This window comes from Ochlerotatus camptorhynchus, unplaced genomic scaffold (genome assembly GCF_037179485.1).
Source record: "Ochlerotatus camptorhynchus isolate MF236.1 unplaced genomic scaffold, CSIRO-AGI_Acam_v1.1 ptg000442l, whole genome shotgun sequence".
Classification (NCBI taxonomy): Eukaryota; Metazoa; Arthropoda; class Insecta; order Diptera; family Culicidae; genus Ochlerotatus; species Ochlerotatus camptorhynchus.
In genome coordinates, this window is record NW_027040928.1 from 539,716 (window position 1) to 565,124 (window position 25,409).

General features: G+C 42.7%; 1 protein-coding gene across 1 annotated transcript; it reads left to right on the forward strand.

Moving 5' to 3' along the window:
- The first annotated feature begins 894 nt into the window (after positions 1 to 894).
- Positions 895 to 25,387, forward strand: Pkg21D (Protein kinase, cGMP-dependent at 21D). Its single transcript, XM_065234743.1, has 11 exons — positions 895 to 2,330; positions 11,762 to 12,001; positions 12,297 to 12,709; positions 12,779 to 13,059; positions 13,130 to 13,299; positions 13,596 to 13,698; positions 13,784 to 14,053; positions 14,120 to 14,571; positions 14,631 to 14,794; positions 24,781 to 24,966; positions 25,036 to 25,387. The coding sequence occupies exons 1-11, from the start codon at positions 924 to 926 to the stop codon at positions 25,196 to 25,198; spliced, it is 3,849 nt and encodes a 1,282-aa protein (XP_065090815.1). The 5' UTR covers positions 895 to 923; the 3' UTR covers positions 25,199 to 25,387.
- The last annotated feature ends 22 nt before the right edge of the window (positions 25,388 to 25,409 follow it).

Genomic DNA, 25,409 nt, shown 5'->3' on the forward strand with positions numbered 1-25,409 from the left:
TTTTGTGCTGCATTATCCCGCAGGACATTACCTAAATTATCAACAAACGAAAGAAAAAAGTTGGAAGAATTCAATTTTCAATTCGGTGGTTAATGCGCGAAGATGTGACATACACGTACCATATTATTTATTAGAATATAAGATATGTAAACAAATTTCAATGTCCGTTAAAAAATCGCAAAATATCAATTATTGTATCACGATGGAGATACTTAACCAGTAATGCAAAATTTGGAACATCCTTTAGTGTAAAAGTCCACATGATTGAAGTTAAAGTATGCGTAGTATATGTTTGAACTATTTTAGACTATCTCTCGTAGCGTAATTTGCTATACTTTGTACATGGTCAGTCACAACATCTGAAAACCCCCTCCCATAAAGTTACCTCATTTATGTACGTTTCCTTACCCACAAACATGTAATGAGAAATAAGCAGTTGAAATAAAAAAAAAAAAAAAAAAAAAACTCCATCACAACATATTACAACATTTTAAGCAACCCTAGTCCGCACTCATAGACGCTCCTTAACATTCCGACATGATCCATTCTACAATCAAATCAAGATTCCTCTTTGTCCACCATCGCTAACCACAACCCTCGCTGTGTGTTCTCTACTTTCAGGAAACCACCCGCCACTGAGTGTGCTCCACATTGACCTGCACCGCGCCACCAGCAGCACCACCACCCCCTCATCAGCCGTAGGTGATGGTTATTATCGGGCAAATCTAGACCAAAACAAAGTCATCACCTTTTGGGGAACCAAGAAGGCAACAAGGACGTAAAATCACCACCCTCAAAAGAAAAGAAAACGGGTCACCCAGCACCGAAAGCTCAATCACTACTCAATTCACACCAAAGTAGTTCTGTAGTACTGTAGAAAAAGGGCACGATATACAACGTAACACAACACAACACGCATCAGAATGGCAACGATTAAGAATGAAAATATACAAATAAGTGATAATGGTGGACCAAAGACGAAGACGACGGTGGCCGCCGCCGTCGCAGCAGCTGCCGCACTAATACATCCACTAGCGCCGATGGCAACGGCGGTGACGATGACGATGGGCACCCCTCTCGAGGTGCGAGACGAGACGTCCCAAAACGAAAAATCAGTTCACTCGCAGCCATCACAGTCGTCAAACAGCTCGGGAGGATTACGCGCGTGGTTCCGCAAATCGAACACTTGTGGCAGTTTGTACGTGAAGTGTAGCTGTAGTAACGAAGTCTCGTCGAGTGGATCGCCGGTATCGGGGGCAGCGCCAGGGGACGGAACTGCCAAAGGCATCGCTAGCTCACGGCACAGTCAGCATCATCGCACTAGGCCCATTTCGACCTCAGAGAAGGACATTCGGAAGATTAAGGTTTTGCATGCGTTCTCTCATCCGGACACGACTACCGTGTTTACCGATGAAAACAAATACGCGAATAACATCAGCGAATCGCCGACGCGAGCTCTGATAACGTCCGCCCAATCCGGGGAGTTCGAAATCCTCCATTCGACACATTCCAAGCGGCTGTCAACGCCGAACTTTAGCACCGACTGTGCCGCTTTTCATCCGGAATTTGTGCTCAAGAAGGTTTCACCGAGATCCAACGGACTCAGTCAGGAGGGACAGACACCCTCCATCAGCATTCCATCGTCGAGGAGGGCGGTTCTGAAGAAAAGCTCCAAGAGTTACCCGGGATTGTCCCCTTCCAGAAGTAGCGTAGACTCGATCGGCACATCCCTAGCGCACAATCATTCCGCCTCTTCCAGTGTAGACGAAGTCACCGAAGAGGAAGAGCTCGGAACCCGCCGAAGTAGTGAAGAGCTAGCCAGTTCTCAGGACTTGTCGTACATATCGTTTAGTGCAAACACAGAACCACCTCGGGAATCGTTTAGCAATAGCAATATCCGGCAACTTTCGCTCAAATATGCCGGCATCAGTGGCAGTACAAACAACGACCAGGAAGTCGATAAACCTCTAACAAAGCCTGAAGACATCGTCAGTGAATGTGACGTTCAGTTGCAGGAAAACAATTGCAATAAGAATAACCAATGCTGTAGTGACAGTGCTTGTGATAGTGACAATTCTAGTAATCCTAGCAATAGCTCCGGGAGCAGTCCCAAAAGTCCCCCATCTTTGCTGCAGCAGTTGACTCGGGTACTTGGCTCCCCAGCACCGAGATCTGTGACCACATCGCCACCGCAGGCGGTAGTTGATCGCTCGGCGCAGGAATTCTTCATCCAGTCGGGCATTCTCGGACCAATGGGCAATGGATCGTCGGTGCTTATGCGAAAGACCTCCAAGATCGTGCCGAACGTGGATGGACCGGTCAAGGAGAGGGTAAGTTTTGAGTGACCGCGAGCGAAATTTCCATAGCCATGTAAATGTATCGCCACGGCGCTAATTGACTTGTTCAATACAGTCAGTGGCAGTCAGCGTTCGACTAATCGATGATGATGATGATGATGATGGTGTGGGGCTCTTTCGAATGAATCTTTAACCGTTTAAAGCGACTCGTGAGCATACGCGTGATATCGATAGATTGATTCGAATTGAGACAAATTAGGTTCGTTTCGGCGGTGGGGATCAGAATTCCCTCGAGATCACGTCAACAATTAGCAGTACAACTGCGTCGTTGTTGATTGCGTTGCGGGCACAGATAAACATTGAACGTTTAAATGTTTCTGTTGATGTTGAAATGTGGAATACCAAATTCCCTTTCGTTATGTGTCGTTAGCAAGTCATTCAGGCCGGTATGACAAACCGGATCGATCCCATTATGTATGAGCCAATCACTGTACCAATAGCTAGAGCTTTGGTAAATGAATTGACGGTGAGGAGGTGATTTCGAAATGTTTAGATCGAAGTGCTGTTGATGTTTTATGAATGCTGAAGCTAGGATGGACCCAACAATCAATATTAGTTTTAGAATAGCAAGAATATGCAAGCAAAAACTAGCTGCACAAGATAATGTTTGCCTGTAGAGGAGACGGGGTAAAATTTCCTAATTATTCCACAAAGTAAATTGATATTTAAGTGCAATACCATCTATTTGTTGGATTGATTGTTTAAATTGGTAAAATTGAAAAGCCTATTTTTTGAATAAACATGCCATTCGACCTATTGACCCGAAAGAAGAAGAATGTTTATAACAACTTGTATTAATTACATCTTTATCTTTTAAAATATACATAGATACCAACTGTTTCAAGAAATAACTATTTTTGCATGGTTTTTCTTAAAAGCTCTTATCATAAAAGTTTTGTTGTTTCCATTCAATATTACGTTTAAAGTTCAACGTATAGCAGCAATCACCATATTAACTAGCAACTGAGATATAAGGAGGTTGCATTTTACCTGTTATGGGTAATTTACCCTAATTTCCCCTACAAGCTGTTGTTTGTTGGCAGGACTCTAATTAATTGTTTTTAACAATTGAACCTTGAGAATTTTTCAAATTCTAGTTTTTTGAGATTTCAATTTTGATAGGTTTTCAAAGATTTAGAATCTGAAACACATTTGAAGTTCGAGATGCTCAAAATTGTTTCAACGGGTATTTTTCAATCATTCACATTTCTTAATTACTCAACTTTATAGCTTTTGGTCGAATAGGTGATTTCCGAAAAGTAGTGAAAAATTATAACTTCATATTTCAAACCAATTTTACGTTGGGTGCTCATTGGCGTAACTAGAGAATTTACCTGGAGGGGGCGTGTTGATTTTCTTTTTAATTTTGCCAAACTACGGTTAAATAAAAACTCGCGAAGATGCTTGTTTTTGGGTACATTTTTCTGTGACCAATAATATGACATTGAGGGTTGCTTTTATTTTAATGGTGAAACAATAAACTTGATTATATTTATTTCATAGCAATGATTGGGACCTTGATTGGGGGAGCCTCTAGAGCTTACTGAATTTGAACAAGCAATGATCCTTTGTTCATGCTTTTTGTAATGAAATAACATAGCATCCGGATCCCAAATTTAAGCATCTTAAACTTAATAAAATGCTCAGAGTAAGGTAATTCCATAAATTTTGAATCTAGTATTTTTTAAAATACTGAAAATTTCATCATCAGTTAAATCTCAGGTAAAGGAACCATAATTAAATTCTAGGAGTTTGAAGTAAAGTACACACAGAATAAATTTCATACATTTTGGACTTAAAAATGATCAAGTTTAAGCTTCAAAAATTTCGAAAAATATTGAAAGTCTGGTTATAATTTGTCATAATTCTGATATTTGAAGAGAAAAGAAAGTAATAAAGCATTTATTCAGAACATTTTTTTATTCGATGCTTCGGACTTACGGAGTCAATAAAGATTTATCTTTAATTCTAATCAAAAGGAATAAACTTGAAACTTGAATGATTGTGTCCCTGTTTGTAACTAGATAATTATTTTATTTATTGTTTTCAAGTGTTGGATTTTTTTTTTATTATAGATGAATTTTGTTTTGGTTACACCCATTTGGAACCAATTAATTATTTACACGCACTTTTTCAGTGTTCTTGATTTATTTTACCACATGGATTTTTTTTTGTGCTAAGCATTCAAACTATCCTGCAGCTGAATTCCGGCCATAAATTTCATCGAAAAGAGAGAAATTTATACATATTAGATACACTACCGATCATAAGTTTATGGACACCCCCAAAAAACCATGCAAATATGTGTTGTTCAATGATCTCCAAAGGTTATTTGAATGGTATGAATGGTATAGCATAAGTGTTCTACTACTACTTTTATTTCAAAATTTGGGCAACCCAATTCTGAGAAAATCAATCACGATTCTTCAGAGTAAATTTTGAAAAATATTGTAACTTTGGGTGAGCTTTTAGCACACAAAATTTGAAAATTATATTGAACAATTTACCTACGAGAAAAGTTCCATTCAATACCTTTCAAATGATCTAAAGAGAACGAAAATTGGACGTAACATGACAGAGATATGAACATAACAAATTTGTCATGTTTTTTTGGGGGTGTCCTTAAACTTATGATCGGGAGTGTATATGTAGAAATTTCTATCTCTTCGTTAAAATGTATGCCCAGAATTCAGCTGCTGGAGTGCTAATTCTTAACAATATAGCTAAATCACCAAGGCACGGGTCTTCCCTATAGAGAATGTACAAACATGTCCATAAAATCTAGATTCATCCTTCAAGATTCCATCAGATTCCATTAGCTGTAAAACTTTTGAATACCGTTATCCGGGGATAAATTGATCACTATTTAAAGTAAATAAATAAATTTCTACAATAAAATAAGTTGAAAAACTAATGGTATTTAAATCAGTAGCTATGAGGGCTCCATCGTCCTGCATGATTTCTTATAATATTATTTTTAATTTTTAGGAAATTTTTGAAATATTAAATTTGAAAATATCGATATGGGTTGAAATTGATCAACCCCTCAAATGGCTTCCCAGTGCATCCAAAGTAACAATTATGGTTTTATAAGGGTTCGGAAGACCGTGATTTAGACTTGTAGTGGCCGGTTTTTTAATAAAACTTGCAATGTTACTTGGGATTTCTAGTAATTGTTCTTATTAAATGTTGGTTCCTTGAGTCCGATTCAGATTCTAAAACCCATGTGTGAAAAATGCTTTCAGGCCAAAAAAGATGTCTTAAATGCACAGTTGCGCCTAAATGTAGGCAATTCCATTCAAAACTGTGGTCATTTTACGAAAAGCCCTAGATTTCGTGATATTTGAAACGTTTTACCGCAATTCATTAAAACATGATACTTGAATGGTAATGACATCAATCGTTCCAGTCCTATGATCGTTTGTTTGATGTTGATAATGTATACTACTTAACGTCAGCTCTATAAAATTTAAATTGATGCAATCATTTTTTTGCTAGGAATCATTGGAATCTCTTGATGATATACTTTTAAGATTTCTCTTGATATCTATCACTGACCGACGTGGCAATTAAAAGTACAACGCATTATGATCAATTTCACCCGGTGATCAGTTTTCGCCCGGATTTTGGTACTTCCTGAACAACCTACAATATTGAAAGAACATTGAACTTTTAAACAGTTGGAGATCCTCAGCACTTGATCAACCTGAAGTCCTGAAAAAATAATCAGAGAACTTTACTAATATTTGTAGATGATAGGTGCCTTTCCAGTAGTTCAAAGATGTTCAGAGATCTTCGTAAAATTAAGAAAGATTGACAAAATATCGAATTTGGAATAAATTCAGGGAACTTCGTAGAAGTTGAGGAAATTTACTGAAGAGAGTTTTGTAGATTTCCAGGAAACGTTGCATAAGTTACAGGATATTCTTTCAGACATCCTTCCTAGACAGCAGGAAATATTTAAAAGATTTCCATATAGACAAAAACAGGCTTGCAATTGCTCATTACAGCTAAAATGCTATTTTTCGGTATTATGAAACAATGGGATACTATAATGATAATTTTTATTTGTAAGATAAAAGAAAAGGTGGTAAAGTTTGTATATGACACATACAATTTGTCAATGTTGCTTTCAGAAGGTCACAACTATGGAAATTACTATAAGAAAACCAAACTTTTTGTGCATTGTCTTCTACCCATTTTCCATATTGCTTTTTCGAAAACTATTCCTACGGGAAATTTTCTAAGCTACAACTTTGCGTTACATCGTTTTTTAGCCAAATGTCAAATTAAAATGATATTAATTGTTTAAGAGATTTATAATCTTATGGCACGATAAAGCAGCTGTTATGTGGGCAACACTGCATTTTGCAGTGTGAAATAGTAGCCATGATAGGGGAATTTACGTATTCTCGTCAATCTAAGCAGCGTCCGAACTTCTTTTAGCAATTTTTCAGCGTCACACACATACATGACAGGTTTGTTTGTTGACATTTATCTGCTGCTTACTGTTCTACCAATTCCAACCGACAGAATTGATCAAAACGGGTTGAACATGTTTTTACAACGCTCCAAACTTCTCAGGTGAGAGTGACTATTGTCGGCAGTCTCTTTTTCTTCGGCACTCTTTCCATTTGAACTGCGTGTTAACCAGCTGTTCTATTATCGGCAACTCGAAATCAGCCGTATTTTGTAGTATGTATATTTCATTTAAAGAAAAATATGGTATAACAGGAATTCACAGTCGTAAAAATGTAATCAGATTGAAGCTGAAAAGGTAAGGAATCGGCTTAATACATTCAGCGAAGAGTTTTGATGGGCAAATACAGTGAAATAAACGTTTCAATTTCGGTTGCCGAACACAGTCAATGGGTGCCGAAGGCATAATTTACCCTATTTGTGTTCTATTCTTCGCACCAGAAACACCAATGCTGCCTGCTGAACAGTTGAATGAGCATAATCATAAGACATCAGTGACTTGAATCAATAATAACTTTTGTTCCTTGCATTTGATTGAAAAGTGGCTTTCAACACAGTTGTAGCTGAGAAAATGTTCTACAACCACTGCTATCACTTTCAAAAGCATAGTGGTGTGGTGAATTGTTAGATACCGTTCCGATTCAAATTTCGGACGATTCAAATTTCGGACACTTTCATTTTTAATTAAATATTACATCCAGTTAGAAACAAAGTAATAATGTTAGATGATCGTGGAGGGCACTGGTCAAAAAAATTTAAAATTTACAAGACATGTGGATCATATTCGACCGAGATAATCAACTTTTAAAAGTGTCCGAAATTCGAGTTTAAGTGTCTGAAATTTGAATCGGCACGGTAGATCTGAACAAAAACATAAGTTTTCCCATAGTAATTCCCAGATAAACTTGAAATGGTTTGTGCCAAGTCAGTTTCTAACTAGAGTAGTTCAAATTTTGGGAGGCTCAGCAGGTACCAATTTGGAACCGTTTAAGCAATGTGGAGCGAAAATTTCAAATTTTGCATCAGTCTAACGACCATTCAATGGTGCTATCAAGATGGATCTTGACGTTAGCAGGTGGAACAAGCCGAGGTGATTTCGAGTGTGGAAACAGAAGGGTTTGTGTTTTAGCTGCATTGATACAAATCTTCCAGCTCTTGAAATAGTCGGACAGAACATCCAGGGCTGATTGTAGTTTACTCGCCAGAGCACGGATCACTCGACCCTTATAGATGATGAAGGTGTCATCTGCGAACATTGACAGGATACCACCACCCAGCAGGGGCGGAACGTCTGACGTGAAAATGTTGAATAGGATAGGCCCAAGCAGGCTACCCTGAGGGACCCCTGCATCAACGTTGAACGTATCAGAGGGGACATTGTTCAAGTCGACCTGGAATGATCTGCCCGACAAGTAGTTTTTGATGATCTTCACAAGGTAGATCGGAAAGTTGTATCGATACAGCTTGTACACTAGACCATCATGCTAGACATTGTCGATCGCCATCTCGACGTCCAACAATGCCATGGCAGATGTCTTGGAAACGGACTTGTTCCGCTTGATGATGTTAGTAACCCGTGCGAGTTGGTGGATGGTAGAGTGGCCTTTCCTAAACCCGAATTGCTCTTTGAGAAAGATGTTATTATCATTTGAAAACACCAGCAAACGGCTGAGTATCAACTTTTCGAATAGCTTCGAGATGGAGGACAAGAGCACAGAACAGAAGGGGAAGTGCAAACAAATCGGTGAATCAAAAAGTGCTCGTTTTTCTGCTCAACGAGCGATGTGATGTGGTAGCGTTCCACATAGGCTTTCTATGTGCACTCACACTATCATAGCATGCTGCCTATCTTAACTACAGGCCGAAGATGCCTTCTACCGCTAGGTGCGCTAGTGTTCGCAAATGACCAGTGGAGCCACTTTCTGATTTGAAGTTCCACTCCTGTGACAAGAGGCTGAACGGGCCAGTATTCAGGGAAGTAGCCAAACTCCAAACCTTTGTTGAAGATAACGGTAAGATGGTTGAATAAGTCAATATTCAAGTTTTTCAACTCGAGGTTGACTACACCATCCATACCCGCGGCATTGATGTTTTTAGTGCTTCTAACAGCTGCTATCACCTCATCAGCCGATATTCTACTATCATCATGCACTACTACGGGGGTGTCACCGACTCTAGACATTGACTGCAGTACACCAGGCCCATGGGGGCTCACCATGGTTTGGCCAAGATTATGTGAAATCACAAAATGTTGGCCAAGAGCATTGATCTTTTCAACAGAGGTTATGAGTAGGGATGGGTCCAAGTTCTGGTCAACAGAAGAAAGCAGAGGGATCGGTCTCGACTTATTTTTTCAAAATTTTGGTCATCTTCCAAAATCGTTTTGCACAATCTGGGAGAGAGCGAATCCTGTTGGCAAAATCGTTATTTCTGAGTTCCACCATCCTGGCCTGGATAATTTTGGTTAGTCTATTGACATTGGTCTTCTAATGGGGCCGCCCAGAATGCTGGAACTGCCTACGACTGGTGTAACGGAGCCTGATAAGATCTTTGGTTGGGCTGTCAAGGTTCAGAGTATGACTCGCCTGTCTGAATGCTGGTACGTGTTGTTCCTTGGCATGGGATATCGTCTCTTCAATGGTTTGCAGACACCGATCGACTTCTTCGAACGACTCCAGTAGGACGTCGTAGTTGATTGCTGTGTCCACACAGCGCTGGTACTGCTGCCAGTTGACACGATGGTAATTTCGCTGGGAAACTTGAAACCTATTGGTCGAGGAACCTACTTCGGCCACCACCGGAGTGTGGTCCGAGCTCAGTTCCTGATAGACGATAGGTTGAGAGATATTATCGCCAATGTTGCTGATGAAGATGTCGATGGTGGCATGAGCTTCGGATCGACTCAACCGGGTGGGAGTGTCCGGACACAGGATGTTGTAGTTGGCTTCCTGCAGATCGTTGTACAAGATTGTGCCATTCTGGTTTCGCCGCGTTCAGGTCGCCAACGATGATGACATTTTGTCGCCGTCTTAGTAGCTTGATGATGTCTCTTCGGGGGTCTGCGGCCGAGCCGTCCCTAATGTTAGTTTGCTTGGGGCAGTAGACCGCGATGATGGTGATTGGACCAAACGATGTGCTCACCTAAACTCCGATGGCTTCGATAGTTTTCAGCTGGAAGCTTGGTAGTAGCCGGCAGCTGATGTTCCATCTCGCATGAGTTGAGGCTAGACAGTAGCGCTCTTTTATATCTTTTCAGGTTAAACCAGAATGATGTGCAACCAAGTGGTATTCGATTATGACGACTGGGTTTGGGAAAAAAAAACGTTTATTCCATGAAAACAGTGATAAAATTATCACCTTTTTAAAAAGAGAGAGTAGGATCAGAAATTTCCATTTAATGCCACTACTTTATTTGCTTATCCTTGACAGATACGCGTATTTCGTCTACAATGTGCTGACTTCTTCAGTTTATTGTACATTGGACAATGCTTGACATTACGACTTTTTCAATAGTTTCTTGTTAAAAATCATCAGTCAGAAGCATTGTTATTGATGCGTATAAATATTTCTTATCGAATGGTGATAAAATTATTGAAGTAGGTTCAGGGACAGCTGAGTTATTAATGTTCAAAATCTTTCATAATTTTGTTACATGTTCCATTTTCGGTTTTCACAAACGGTACCCCCATATATAAATCACGTATGTCCTACGTCAAAACATTGATGTTCAATAAGGCCGGAACAAATATCAAGTTTTTCTTTTGTCAAGTGAGTTCAAATTTTCGAATAAGTCATCAACATTTTTCTAATTGAGTCTAAACATTTCTGTTATGTTATTCAATCCTTTTTAAAGTTGTCAAAGCTCTCCTGAAGTGCCCAGATTTTTGTTAAATTCTTTGGCATTTGGCAAGAATACAATCTTGTTTAGGTCATCTAGCTTTCCTTAAATTGTAGAAAGTTACCCGAAGGATACCGACACTTTTTTTAGCTTAAATTTTCCAACCGGAATCCTACCTTTTCTGAAGTGGTTCAGTTACCAATACATAAGTGGTTCAATAGGTCCTGGTATAAATTAAAGGTACGGGCCATTTCCCCGAAACACCAGGAACATGTTCTGATGTGGTCGATGGGTCCTTCATACTCAATATGACCACCAGTTATCGTATATTTAAAGTTCCATTGATTTTAACATCAACATCACATAAATCAGAAGCTCTATCTATGACATACCATACCATACCATGACATACAGTTAAAGAATCAAAATAACACTACATTCATTCATCGACCAAAGGAGGCATCGATTTATGGAAAGTACGAAAATGAAAATGATGGGGCTGCAGAATCCATCGAGTTATAGAAAATATCGAGTTATAGAATATCTTTGATTGTATTACAAGCTCTAGAATCTGACAAAATTTAAGAATTATATAATCAAATATATTAAATATTCCTCTTAATCTTGGATAATGAAATTCTTCAAAATTGCAGTAAAAACGTAACGGTAAAATTTCTTCAAACCGAGTTTTGTTCGAAAATTGAAGAATTGTTGTATTGGCCCCGTTAAACTTACGCGATTGAGCCTTCCAAATAAATTAAATGTAAATTTGGAGAATTCGTTTCAAGTATTCGGCTAGACAGAAAGCTAGCAGGAAAAGTTGAAACGACTCAAAACTATAATAGTTGGCAATATAGCTCATTCGCTGTGCCATCCCTTGGCTCGTTAGTATCAGAGTAAATAAAGAGAGAAAAGTATTCAACTAAACGACCAAATGGCCGGACTCCATTTTAAATTACGTTAGCATTGCACTCAGCATTATTTAATTCACACCTGAGATTCCTCAACCCAACCGGCATCATCGCACCTGGTTCTGAGCCAGTTGACTGCTTTCCTTATTGATCCTCCCCCTTTTTTCCATTCGCAGATTCGCAAAAACTCCAAAATGCTGTTCGGCAAACGCACGAACCTGCTGGGCAACGATCGGCGCAAGTCCATCCCACCGGAAAACAACTGTGATAGTTTCCAATCGTACGGAAGCACACCGACTCTCGGCAGTGGCACCAAGAGCAAAACGCTCGAAGACGAAATCCACTACCTACGACAACAGCTCAAAGCTCGCGATGAGGAAATCAGTAAACTCAAACGGGAGATCGATAAGCTGAAGGTAAGGCCTGCCGGAAGGCGAGGGGAGGTGGGTTGTGAGTTTTTGAGTTTGGGGGCACACCAATCAATCGATGGAACTTAAAGGTGATCGATTCGTGTTTGCATTCATAATGATGCACGGCAGCTGGACGCTAGCGTGGGGTGTGCTCGGCTCATCAAGGACCATCAACGGCGCTAACTGCAATAGTAGTTGCGTGATGAGAATCACTAATTTCAACTCAGACGCAATTGAGGTTTACGACAAGTTTGTTCATAATTCTTTTGTTTCTCGTTCTCTTCCTTCTTGCCGGTGACAGAGCGTACTCCAGCAGACGGCAACGAGCAGTTTAGACCGGTCACAGTATGCTGGAGGAGGTGGAGGAGGCGGAGGAGGAGGAGGAGGAGGTGGTCCGGGTACAATGGCACCCATGTCCAGTCCCAAGGTACAACAGCAAACGGTCGAGGGCGATTTGCTGTCCAGTATTCAGACGAACTACGTAATGGCCGGACAGCAGCTTCTCATGTCCGAATTGTACGGCATAACAGGCAAGGGCTTCAAACTGTCCCCTTCGAGCAATACGGCCGGAATCGGAACCAACGATGGTTCTTTCCGGTCTAACAAAGGGGTCACGCTGATGGCCATGAAGAAACAGGGTGTTTCCGGTGAGAGTTGCGAATTGATGGGCAGCCATTCGGACATCAAGATTCCGAAATACGAAAAAGACTACAGGTAAGCTCAGTCAGTCTTTGTTAGAAACCATGCACCCGATGATTACCATTCTACCCCACCACGAAACAGTGCGAAGCAGCTCATTAAGGATGCCATTCTGGAGAATGACTTCTTCAAGAACATCGACTCGCTGCAGATTCGCGAAATCGTCGACTCGATGTACAGTCGCGAGTTCCGTGCCGGGGAGTACGTGATCCACGAGGGACAGGCCGGATCGCATCTGTACGTTTCGGCTGCCGGAGAGTTCGAGGTGCTCAAGGACGACAAGTTCCTCGGATTGATGGGCCCCGGGAAGGCGTTCGGCGAACTGGCCATCCTGTACAATTGCACCCGCACGGCTTCGATTCGAGGTAAGGTGATTGAATTGAGAATTGTGAGTGAATGATTTATGACGGTGTCTCTCTTTTTCCTATCTCACAGTGCTAAGCGACTCGCGGGTGTGGGTGTTGGACCGACGGGTCTTCCAGCAGATAATGATGCGAACCGGGATGCAACGGATAGAGGAGAATGTCAACTTTCTTCGGTCGGTGCCGTTGCTGAAGAATCTGAGTAATGACGTACTTACCAAGATTGCCGACGTGCTGGAAGTGGTGAGTAGTGGCCACTAGTGCTAGAGTGAGAGAGTGGTGTCATGCTGTTCAGCGCCAATCAGTGACGTGTTTATTCTGCTCGTTTGAGTGTGGAGGTGTTTGGAGGAGTGTTTTCTAGAACATGATTTTCTTCCAACCACGATAGTTACGGAAGCTAATTAAATAATCACCTTGGTTTGTTTATATTTTTTGGTTATTTTATAACCGACCGATGGGCTCTGCTACACAGTTTTTATTCTTCCGTTCTAAAGTTATGCATTTATATCGATCACCCTAATTCAACATTATCATCTCAGGAATTCTACCCAGCGGGAGCGTATATTATCCGCCAGGGAGCAGCCGGTGATTCATTCTTCCTCATCAGCCAAGGCACGGTGAAGGTGACCCAACGTTTACCAGGTATGTGGTGTCAACTTTTCCTTCATTACAAGTGTCGCCTAATTAACCACGATTCACTTCTTTTCTTTTCTTTTTTTTCCACAAGGATGCTCCATCGAGGAGGAGATACGAATCCTCGGCCGTGGGGAGTACTTTGGCGAGAAGGCCCTCATCAAGGAGGACAAACGGACGGCCAACATCATAGCAATGTCACCGGGAGTGGAGTGCCTCACGTTGGACCGAGAGTCCTTCACCAAACACATTGGGGATTTGTGCGAACTGCACGAGAAGGACTATGGCGACGAGCAGCGGGTGCTGGCGTTCCGCAATTTGGAAAATAACAACCTTCCGTCGTCGTTGGATGCAGTTAAACCCGGTTGGTTTGAGCTTCGGATGAGATTAATTGGAAGGGATTTATGACGAGTTTTGTCTTTTTTTGCAGAACTGATGGACGTGGAGATGTCCGATCTGAATGTAGTTGGAACGCTGGGAGTGGGTGGATTCGGACGAGTGGAACTAGTCAAACTGGAGCGAAATGGAGTGGTGCAGGTGTTTGCTCTGAAGTGCATGAAAAAGAAGCATATCGTTGACACCAAACAGCAGGAGCACGTATTTAGCGAGAGGAAGATTATGCTTGCTTGCCACAGTCCGTTCATCTGTCGATTGTACCGGACCTATCGGGATGATAAGTTCGTATATATGCTGCTGGAGGCTTGCCTGGGTGGGGAGGTTTGGACGATTCTCCGGGATAGGTCCAGCTTCGAGGATGGAACGACAAAATTCATCGTCGGCTGTGTGCTGAAGGCATTTGAATTTCTGCACGTGCGGGGGATCGTGTACCGAGATCTGAAACCGGAAAATCTGCTGCTTGACTCGAGAGGATATGTGAAATTGGTATGGGCATGGGGATGAAGTATTGCTGGGTGCGGAGCAGTAACGAAATTTGATTTTAGGTTGACTTTGGGTTTGCCAAATTCATCGGCTACAGCAACAAGACGTGGACCTTCTGCGGAACGCCGGAATACGTGGCACCGGAGATAGTGCTGAACAGAGGTCACGACCGCTCGGTGGACTACTGGGCGTTGGGAGTGTTGATCCACGAGCTGCTGACGGGGATGTAAGTGAAGTGATTCTAGTTTGTTTCAAATAATTTCAATTTAGCGAACCTAACCTCTTTTGCTGCGTTGGTGTTAATCCCAGGCGGAATTATGCTCAGGTTAGATTTTGATGCATCACAGTAAAGATTTTTTTGAATTCCCAAGGAAAATTTGGTTGAGCCCCATGTGGAATTCGGCAGAATCACCTAGCGGGATTCTTTTAAGTTAGTGGAGTTTTTTTTACGTAGGACTACGTTTGTGATTTCTATATGGGGGTACACTTTGTGAAAACCGAAAATGGAACATGTAACAAAATTATGAAAGATTTTGAACGTTAATAACTCAGCTGCCACTGGACCAATTTCATTATTTTTATCGCCAATCCATCAGATATATTTCTATGCATTTGTTAAATTTAAAACTTTATCATTTTTTCAAAATTGCGATTTCCCTAACACAGATTTCAAAGTCGAATTCCATCCGGTCTCACCAAACGGTATTTATTCAATCACCGCGTGGTGAGTGGTGGTGTTTTCCGGTATACAATGAAAGGCTGCCTGCAAACAGTGAGCTGCAGCCCACATGAGCATATTGAGAAAGATAAAGAAGCCTCACAGCTATTGATCGCAATCAGTAGCTCTTGGTGAGTCGCTGTGGGCCATCGATGCCAAGCGCTTCACCGTCGTTCCAAACAACCAGTGTTGGCAAAATCATGAATCAACTTATATTTTTCCGCTCTCATACGTTCATGGAACAAAATGTCATGCTTGATATTGATTTTACAAGCTCCTTCGATATTCGACTATTCACAACGTGCAAAAATCAAGCGGAGAGTTGACTAGACACAAAAACCATTCCGTTGCACATCGTTTTCTTAGAAAGAGAGTATGCTATCTCTTTTAACTGTTCACCAATGGCAGACACGAAGTGACTGCTATCAGCCGTTATGGAAGTTTCGGTTGCGTTCGGGTTTTAAGCAAAAATCATTAAACTCAATCTCACCACAGTTTGTTGAGATTTGCAGCTGGTGAGTTTCGTTAGCTTGATATTCCGAGCTGCGATATCACAGCTTGCAAAATCAACCGCAGCTGTATGCTTGTTGATGTTTGTCTACGAAAATCAAGCGTGATCATGGGCATTGGGGAGATTTGATTTTTTGATATTTTCCCAACACTGCAAACAACATACAGCTTACCAGCCCAATCTGTGTTTAACAACCTAATAGCTCAGCATTCCTCAACCATCACGATAAAACGGTCTTTTTCATAAATCTGTGAAAGAGTATTTTTTGACATTTGTCAATCGGATGTCAGTTCCCATATCAAGATAGAGCTGGAATTAGAGCGTAACAGCTTTTGTTAACAATAACTTCTTTCGATGATGTCTTGAAAGTCAAGGCTCGCCCACGCAAATCAACATCACCATCAGGTAGAGTGAGACTTCCCCTACCTGACAGGAATGTTGGTTTGCGTGAGCGTGCCTTGAATTCCTAAAAATCATCGAGAGAAGTCATTGTTTACAAAAGCTGTTACGCGTAATTCTAGCTCTATCTAGATATGTTTAAATCTAACAACATGAAACTGGTCTGATTTTGTTCCAGAGATGATGGATTTTAATTCTTAATAATCTGTTAAAATTAAGACTTTGTCACTATTGAAAATTGCACGAATGTGCAACTGTTACTTTGGTAAATAAAATTATCACCGATTGCCTGCGAAAAGTGATTTCTCTAACACATATTTCAAAGTTGAATTCTATCCGGTATCACCAAACGGTATTTATTCAATCACTGCGTGGTAAGTGGTGGTGTTCTCCAGTACATAACGAAAGGCTCCCCGCAAACAGCTAGCTACCAAGGCTGGCCTCAACCGCTGATCGGATTCAGTTCCAATCACCGTGTGTGGTGGTGTCCGGTCGTCGGCATCAGCAGCAGTACTTTCGGCGCGTGGCGTTTAACATTGTTCTCCAGTACACAATGATAGGCTGCCTGCAAACAGCGTGCTGCAGCCCACATGAGCGTCCATAGAAAGAGGAAGAAGCTGCACCACTATTGATCGACTCACGAAGAGCTACTGATTCCGATCAATAGCGGTGCAGCTTCTTCCTCTTTCTATGGACGCTCATGTGGGCTGCAGCACGCTGTTTGCAGGCAGCCTATCATTGTGTACTGGAGAACAATGTTCAACGCCACGCGCCGAAAGTACTGCTGCTGATGCCGATGACCGGACACCACCACACACGGTGATTGGAACTGGGCCATCTATGTCAAGCGCGTCATACTAAAGAGTATAAACAGAGAGAACCCCGCTCAAATTCCTATTCCTACACAAAACACAAGCTCCTGATGCTGTTAACAAATAAGATCCATTATATAAGATCACGTAGTCCTACGTCACCATTGCGTACAACCCCATAAGGCTGTCCCTTGTAGTTTTTAATCAAAGGCGGGATTTTGAAGCGTGTCACAGATGTGTGTTTACTGAATTGCAGCCGGAATTCTGCTGAATGCTAGGTGTTTGTTGAATCCGAAGTGTGATTTTAACGAGTCTGAGGCGGGCTTTTGATGAATCTTAAGCAACCTTTTATTGAAGCTCAAGCGGGATTCTATTGAACCCGAGGAAAGATTATGATGAGTCCCTGGTGAAATGCTTACGAACACCCCTGAGAATTTCTTTTAAGTCCTCCCAGGAGAGATTCTGTTGTGGGATTCAGAGGGATTCAAGCGGGATACAAGTGAAATTCTGATAAGTCCCAAGAGGTATCTGAAAAGTTCAGATACAGGCAGAATTCTAGTAAACTTCAGTCAACCTGTATTCAGATAAATCCCAGACGGGAAATTTACGAATCGCGGACAGGATTCTGTTGATTCCCAGAGTATGTTTGACTCCCTGACGGAATACTTTCGAATTCCAGATGAGATTCTTAAGTCGGTTTCTATTGAATCCCAAGCGGTACTCAAATTAATCCCAGTCAGACAAATTATGATGAATTCAAGGTGGTATTCTGATGAATCTTAGGCAGAACTCTTATGAAAATCCCAGTCCCAGGTTAGATTCAGGTGAATCCAGGGTGGCCCGACCTAACGATTTATGGGTAGTCCTACCGATTTTCAGGATGCCTACCGATTCACAGACGAAACGTTAAAAACTAACGATTTTTCAGTTTTCCTACCGAGAATCATAGATTTTTAGTAATATTGAAAAAATGTTTTGTTTTCCTTGTAGTCAGAATTAGCATTAGAATTAGAAATATTGATTTAGATACGTTTAAAGCAGAAGAACTGAAGGACAGTGTATTGTTCTGGAGCAGAGTCTCTCCCCCCCCCCCCCCAGGGTCACACAAGTTTCAAGTATCGGGAAAGCCATCTTAATCTGGCCACCCTGGGTGAATCCCATGCTGAATTGAGGTGAATCTTTGCTAGGGTTTTGTTAAATTGCAAGCAAAATGCAGTTAAATAGCAGCAACGATTCTGTACACTCAAACGCAGGATTCTGTGGTTTTCGTTTTAAAGTCCAGGATTCTGTCAAATCCCAGACGAGTTCTGCATTCAACGATAAAACTCACTTCTTAGATCCATAAAGTTCAAATAAAGTTCCGAAAGAACCTTCAAGTTCCATAAAGTTTGAATGAAGTTCTGACAGAACTTTCAAGTTCCATAAAGTTCAAAGAAAGTTCCGGCAGAACTTTCTTCCCAAGCAACCAAAAGTTTCGCATTCAACGATAAAACCCACTTTCAAGTTCCATAAAGTGCATATAAAGTATCAACACAAAATTCAGGTTACTTTAGAAGCTATAGAAAGCACACGAGGAACTTCAGGCTCTAAGAAGTTCCGATGCGTACTCCTAGCAACTTGAAGTTCAAAACAAGTTCCAAAAAGCATCCCTAAGCACTTCTTAGGAACTTCAGGCAAGGCTGAAAACATGGCCACAACAAAGTTCCGAACAAGTTCCCAGCGGAACTTCTTAGCAACTTTCAAGTATTTTAAAAGTTCCCTGCGCAACTTCTTGCCAACTTCAAAGTTTCTAAATAAGTCCGTCATAGCCCACATGAAGCAATCCACACAAGTCTTTATTTGTAACAAAATTAAATGTATGTAAATATCAAATGATCAGTGGCTCAAATAAATCATAATTCTTATATTTATGCAGCGCATCAACATTCTATCTAAACATAAAAAATAAAGAGCAATTTCCTGGATTCGAACCCGTGTATTCGACATATTATCTACTAACGTGTTGGAATACCACGTGGGCAAATACCAAGAACTGGGTTCAATTCTTCGAACAGATTCAATGCTACTACTAATGTTGATAAATCAATACACAATAATACCTGACTTTAGAAATAACTTTCATAATGACCTGACTTTAGAAATGTACTTTCATAAAAGGGTGCACTAAATCTCGATTACTTTTTCAAAGGGACGTATCAGCTTATTTGTAAACAATGCATTTGGGCTACAAAATGGTGAGTTGACAACCTGGAAGGAGCGGAATACCTAGCCCTGGTCCTCACAAGTTCCTACTTCACGCCTCCTCGAGTCATATGATAACAAAAGACTACCAGCTGAAACATGGACACAGCTGGTTGGCGTAGCCTGGGCAATGTTGCCAGTCCGGCAATAGCAAAGTGAAGAGGTGCGACGCGATGGTCCCCCGGCGAGACAGGGGGTTGGGGCAGGCCCAACAAGCCGCCCTGGAAAAAAACAAAGTTGCAAATACCGAAGAAAGAAATACGGATCGGAACAATCGGCACAGACCTACGCGACGAAATAAGGACTACGATTGGAAACTCGGAACATGGAACTGCAAATCGCTCGGCTTCCCGGGTTGCGATAGGTTAATCTATGACGAACTTCAACCACGCAACTTCGAAGTCGTAGCACTGCAGGAACTTTGCTGGACGGGACAAAAGGTATGGAAAAGCGGGCATCGAGCGGCTACTTTCTACCAGAGCTGTGGCACCACCAACGAGCTGGGAACCGGCTTTGTAGTGCTGGGTAAGATGCGCCAACGCGTGATTGGTTGGCAGCCGATCAACGCGAGGATGTGCAAGTTGAGGATTAAGGGCCGTTTCTTCAACTACAGCATCATCAACGTGCTATGCCCACACGAAGGGAGACCCGACGACGAGAAAGAAGCGTTCTATGCGCAGCTGGAGCAGGTGTACGACGGCTGTTCGCAACGGGACGTCAAAATCGTCATCGGCGACATGAACGCTCAGGTAGGACGGGAGGCAATGTATAGACCGGCAATCGGGCCAATAAGTCTGCATGCCGTATCGAACGAAAACGGCCAACGATGCGTGAACTTTGCAGTCTCTCGGGGTATGGTAGTTCGAAATACCTTTTTCCCCCGCAAGGATATCCACAAAGCCACCTGGAGATCACCTGACCAACACACAGAAAACCAAATCGATCACGTTCTAATCGACGGGAAATTCTTCTCCGACATTATCAACGTCCGCACGTACCGCAGTGCGAACATAGATTCGGACCACTACCTAGTTGCAGTATGCATGCGCTCAAAACTCTCGACGGTGCATAAAACACGTCGAAGTCGAACGCCACGACCCAACATTGAGCAACTACGGGACACCGGAGTTGCCCAGGACTACGCGCAGCAGCTGGAAGTTGCACTACCCACGGAAGAGCAGCTTGGCGCAGCTTCTCTTGAAGATGGCTGGAGGGACATCCGTTCAGCCATAGGTAGTACTGCTGTAGCGGCACTAGGTACTGCAATCCCGGACCGAAGAAATGACTGGTTTGACGGCGAATGCAAACTGTTAGTAGAGGAGAAGAATGCAGCACGGGCGAGAATGCTGCAACACCGCACGAGATTGAATGTGGAGCGGAACAGACAAAACTCGGTTTTCCGAAGGAAGAAGCGTCAGCAGGAAGATCGAGATCGCGAGGCGATGGAAAATCTGTACCGCGTAAACGACACACGGAAGTTCTACGAGAAGCTAAATAGTTCGCGCAAAGGCTACGTGCCGCAAGCCGATATGTGCAAGGACTTGGACGGTAACCTTCTCACGAACGAGTGTGAGGTGATTGAGAGGTGGAAGCAGTACTATGACGAGCACCTCAACGGTGAAGCAGCAGAAAACGAAGGTGGCACGGCAACAGACCTTGGAGCACGCGCAGAAGACGACAGGCTACCGGCCCCTGATCTTCAAGAAGTTGAGGAGGAGATCGGTCGGCTGAAGAACAACAAAGCAACTGGTGTAGATCAACTACCAAGTGAGCTATTGAAATACGGTGGTGAAGCACTGGCTAGAGCGCTGCACTGGGTAATTGCCAAGATTTGGGAGGAGGAGATATTACCGGAGGAGTGGATGGAAGGTGTCGTATGCCCAATCTACAAAAAGGGCGACAAGTTGGATTGCTGCAACTACCGCGCGATCACACTGCTGAGCGCCGCCTACAAGGTACTCTCCCAAATTCTATGCCGCCGTCTGTCACCATATGCAAGAGAGTTCGTGGGGCAATACCAGGCGGGATTCATGGGTGCCCGCGCTACCACGGACCAAATTTTCGCGATTCGGCAGGTTCTGCAGAAATGCCGCGAATACAACGTGCCCACACATCATTTGTTCATCGATTTCAAATCCGCATACGACACAATCGATCGAGATCAGCTATGGCAGATTATGCACGAGTACGGATTTCCGGATAAACTGACGCGTTTGGTCAAGGCGACGATGGATCGAGTGACGTGCGTTGTTCGAGTATCGGGGACACTCTCGAGTCCCTTTGAATCTCGAAGGGGGTTACGGCAGGGTGATGGACTTTCGTGTCTGCTGTTCAACATCGCGTTAGAAGGTGTGATCAGAAGAGCTGGGATAGACACGAGTGGCACGATATTCAGGAAGTCCATCCAGCTCCTTGGTTTCGCCGATGACATTGACATTATGGCACGGAACTTTGAGATGATGGCGGAAACGTACATCAGACTGAAGGCTGAAGCTAGACGGATTGGACTTGCCATCAACGCATCAAAGACAAAATATATGAAAGCAAGAGGTTCTAGGGAAGACAATGTTAGCCTCCCACCCCGAGTTCAGATTGACGGTGACGAAATCGAGGTGGTCGATGAGTTCGTGTATTTGGGCTCACTGGTGACCGCCGAAAATGATACCAGCAGAGAAATTCAAAGACGCATTATGGCAGGGAATCGTGCCTACTTTGGACTCCGGAGGACGCTCCGGTCGAATAAAATTCGCCGCCGCACGAAGTTGACTGTCTACAAGACGCTGATTAGACCGGTGGTCCTTTACGGCCACGAGACCTGGACTATGCTCGTGGAGGACCAACGCGCCCTTGGTGTTTTCGAACGGAAGGTGTTGCGTACCATCTACGGTGGAGTGCAGATGGATGACGGAACGTGGAGGAGGCGAATGAACCACGAATTGCACCAGCTGCTGGGAGAACCATCCATCGTCCACATTGCAAAAATTGGGCGACTACGGTGGGCTGGGCACGTCGTAAGAATGCCGCACGACGACCCAGTGAAAATGGTTCTAGAAAGCGACCCAACAGGAACAAGAAGAAGAGGCGCGCAGCGGGCAAGGTGGATCGACCAAGTAGAAGGCGACCTGCGGACCCTTCGCAGACTACGAGGCTGGCGAACTGTGGCCATGGATCGAGTAGAGTGGAGACGACTTCTTCGGACAGCAGAGGACAACAAGGCCTTAGCCTGATTGGTAAGGTAAGGTAAGCATTTGATCGTCGATTGACGGATCTAGTAGGCATTGTTTGCAAAAGCTGATACGTCCCTTCGAAAAAGTAATCGAGAAATATAGAATTGATGTAAAGGACATAAACCTTTTTTTTAAATTATCTTCTAAAAGTTCCGTTCAAGTTCCACCAGAAGCTGCCCTTCAATTATGGTACCGGAACTTTCAAGTTCTAATAACGACTTAAAAATAAGGCTGCTTAGAATTCTATAGACCACCTTCAACCAAACTGCGTAAGCCACAAATAGCCTTTTATCAGAACTTTTGGTTATTTGAGATAGGCTAGATTTATTAATCTTATGAATCCTAAGTTGGCCGGGTTGGATTAAGGTTAATTTCAGGTTGTATTCAGATTACTCTTAAACAGGATTTTAATCCTAGAGGGAAGCATTTATAATTTAGCCTGGATTCTGTTGTATTTCGGTGATATTTTGGTGAATCCCAGTCGAGATTCTGGTGAATCCCAGTTGGGATTCCGATAAATCCCAGTCGGAATTCCGATGAAATTATAGCTCTGGATCAATATAACAGATTAATGTTTAAAGGATTCGTAAGCCAGTCAGAAGATCTTATAGGAGCAAGATCAGGTAGGGTTTTCATACGAAATTATCTCCAGAAGTCCTTCGGACATAACATCGGTCGTATCAGGGTGAATTTGTTTTGACGTAGGACTACGTCTGTAATTTCTATATGGGGGAACACTTTGTGAAAACTGAAAATGAAACATGTAACAACATTATGAAATATTTTGAACGTTAATAACTCAGCTGCCCCTGGACCAATTTCAATAATTTTATCACCAATCGATCGGAAATACTTCAACGCATCGGTTAAGTTTAATACTTCATCCGTTTTCAAAATGTCACTATTGAAAATTACACGAATGTGCAACTGTTGCCATGATAATTAAAATTATCACCGATTGCCTGCGAACAGCGATTTCCTTTACACAGATTTCAAAGTTGAATTTCATCCGGTCTCACCAAACGGTGTTTATTCAATCAGTGGTGGTATTCTCCAGTACACTACGAATGGCTCCCCGCAAGCATCTAGCTGGGCTGCCCACAACCGCTGATCGGATTCAGTTCCAATCACCGTGTGTGCTGGTGTCTGGTCGTGGGCATCAGCAGCAGCAGCAGCAGTGCTTTCGGCGCGTGGCGTTAAACATTGCTCTCCAGTACACAACGAAAGGCTGCCTACAAGCAGCGAGCTGCAGCCCACATGAGCATCCATAGAAGGATGGAGAAACCGCACCGCTATTGATCGAAATCAGTAGCTCTTCTTTAGTCGCTGTGGGCCATCTATGTCAAGCGCGTCAAACTAAAGCGTATAAACAGAGAGAACCCCGCTCAAAATCCTATTCCTTTACAAAACACAAGCTCATGCTGCAGTTAACAAATAAGATTAATTATATAAGAACACGTAGTCCTAGGTCACCTATAGGGCTGTCCCTTGTAGTATTTTGGAGTCCTGTTAACTGCTACTAATTTGACCACTTCGGATGTACCATTAAGTACCATTAGATTGTCCAATTACACATGATCCTAGATCTCCTTGGCATTTTTTAAGGGGGCTTTGGATTATTTTAAGACAAGCCTTGAAATTACTCCTGAGGTTTACATAGCATACCCTAGTAGCAAATTTTTTCTAAATGATCTTCTGAACTTGTCTTGAAGGTTTTGTTGTTTATTAATTTATTTGGCGAGGCTCAACCGAATTAACTTTACAGAGCCGAGGATTATTGTTCACTATATTATATAGTCCAAAAGTACAACACAATAAACATTTTATCTTCCGCTATCCAATAAGCCTCCTCCATCATAATGGGAGCCGCTTCCAGTGATTTCATTGTATGGCAGTATCACCAACGGGGGGCAGAACGCTTCCATTGCAGCAGTGGACGAAAAACGTGGTCAGTCATCACACACTCATCACGAAACGATTACTTTCCAAAGTCGACGAGGCATCGATCGAACGAACGAACTGCTGATGAAGAACAATGAGAAGGATCTGGACTGAATTGGGAATCGAATTCACTGCCTCTGGCTTGGTTTTCCTGTGCCTTTACTAACTAGGCAATTGAGATCCTTATTCCAAGGTCCGTTAAACTTTTCTGTGGATCGTTGCCAGATCTTTTGAGTTTTGAGACTGCGTTTTGAGTCTGCAAACCCCAGATTTCCCAGAAATATCTTGAGAACTAAATAACGATTATCCCGGAGCCCATCGCAATGCAAGCCCTAATAGATTGTTCACATTGTGTTTTTACAGACCTCCATTCACCGCAGCCGACCCGATGAAAACGTACAACATCATTTTGAAGGGCATCGACATGGTCAACTTCCCGAAACACATGTCCCGTGGGGCGGTCAGCCTGATCAAACGACTCTGCCGGGATGTTCCCTCCGAACGATTGGGCTACCAACGGGGTGGCATTCAGGATATTAAGAAACACAAGTAAGCTCCTCCGCGGCAAGGTCATGCTCGATTGGAAGATCTGATCAATCGTCCATTTTCCTTTTCCAGATGGTTCCAAGGCTTCGACTGGGAGGGTCTAGCAAACCAAACGCTCAAATCTCCCTTGCTACCGAAACTGAGGGGACCGCTTGATTTGTCTAACTTTGACATATTCCCTGAGGACACGCACATCCCGCCGGATGAACTGTCCGGATGGGATGGAGATTTCTAAACGCACCAAGCAAAACAAAATCGATGAGCAATAATAGCGCGACGATGACGCAACACGCAGTAAATGATGAGCTTTATCCAAATTTTCTAGTGAAATAGTGATCAGTAGAGTGTAGAAACTTCAAGGCCTTAGACTATGTATGTAGGAGCTGTTATATTTCTCAAGTTGATGGTAGAGTAGTCGCACGGTTTAAAACCACTCTTAATAAAGC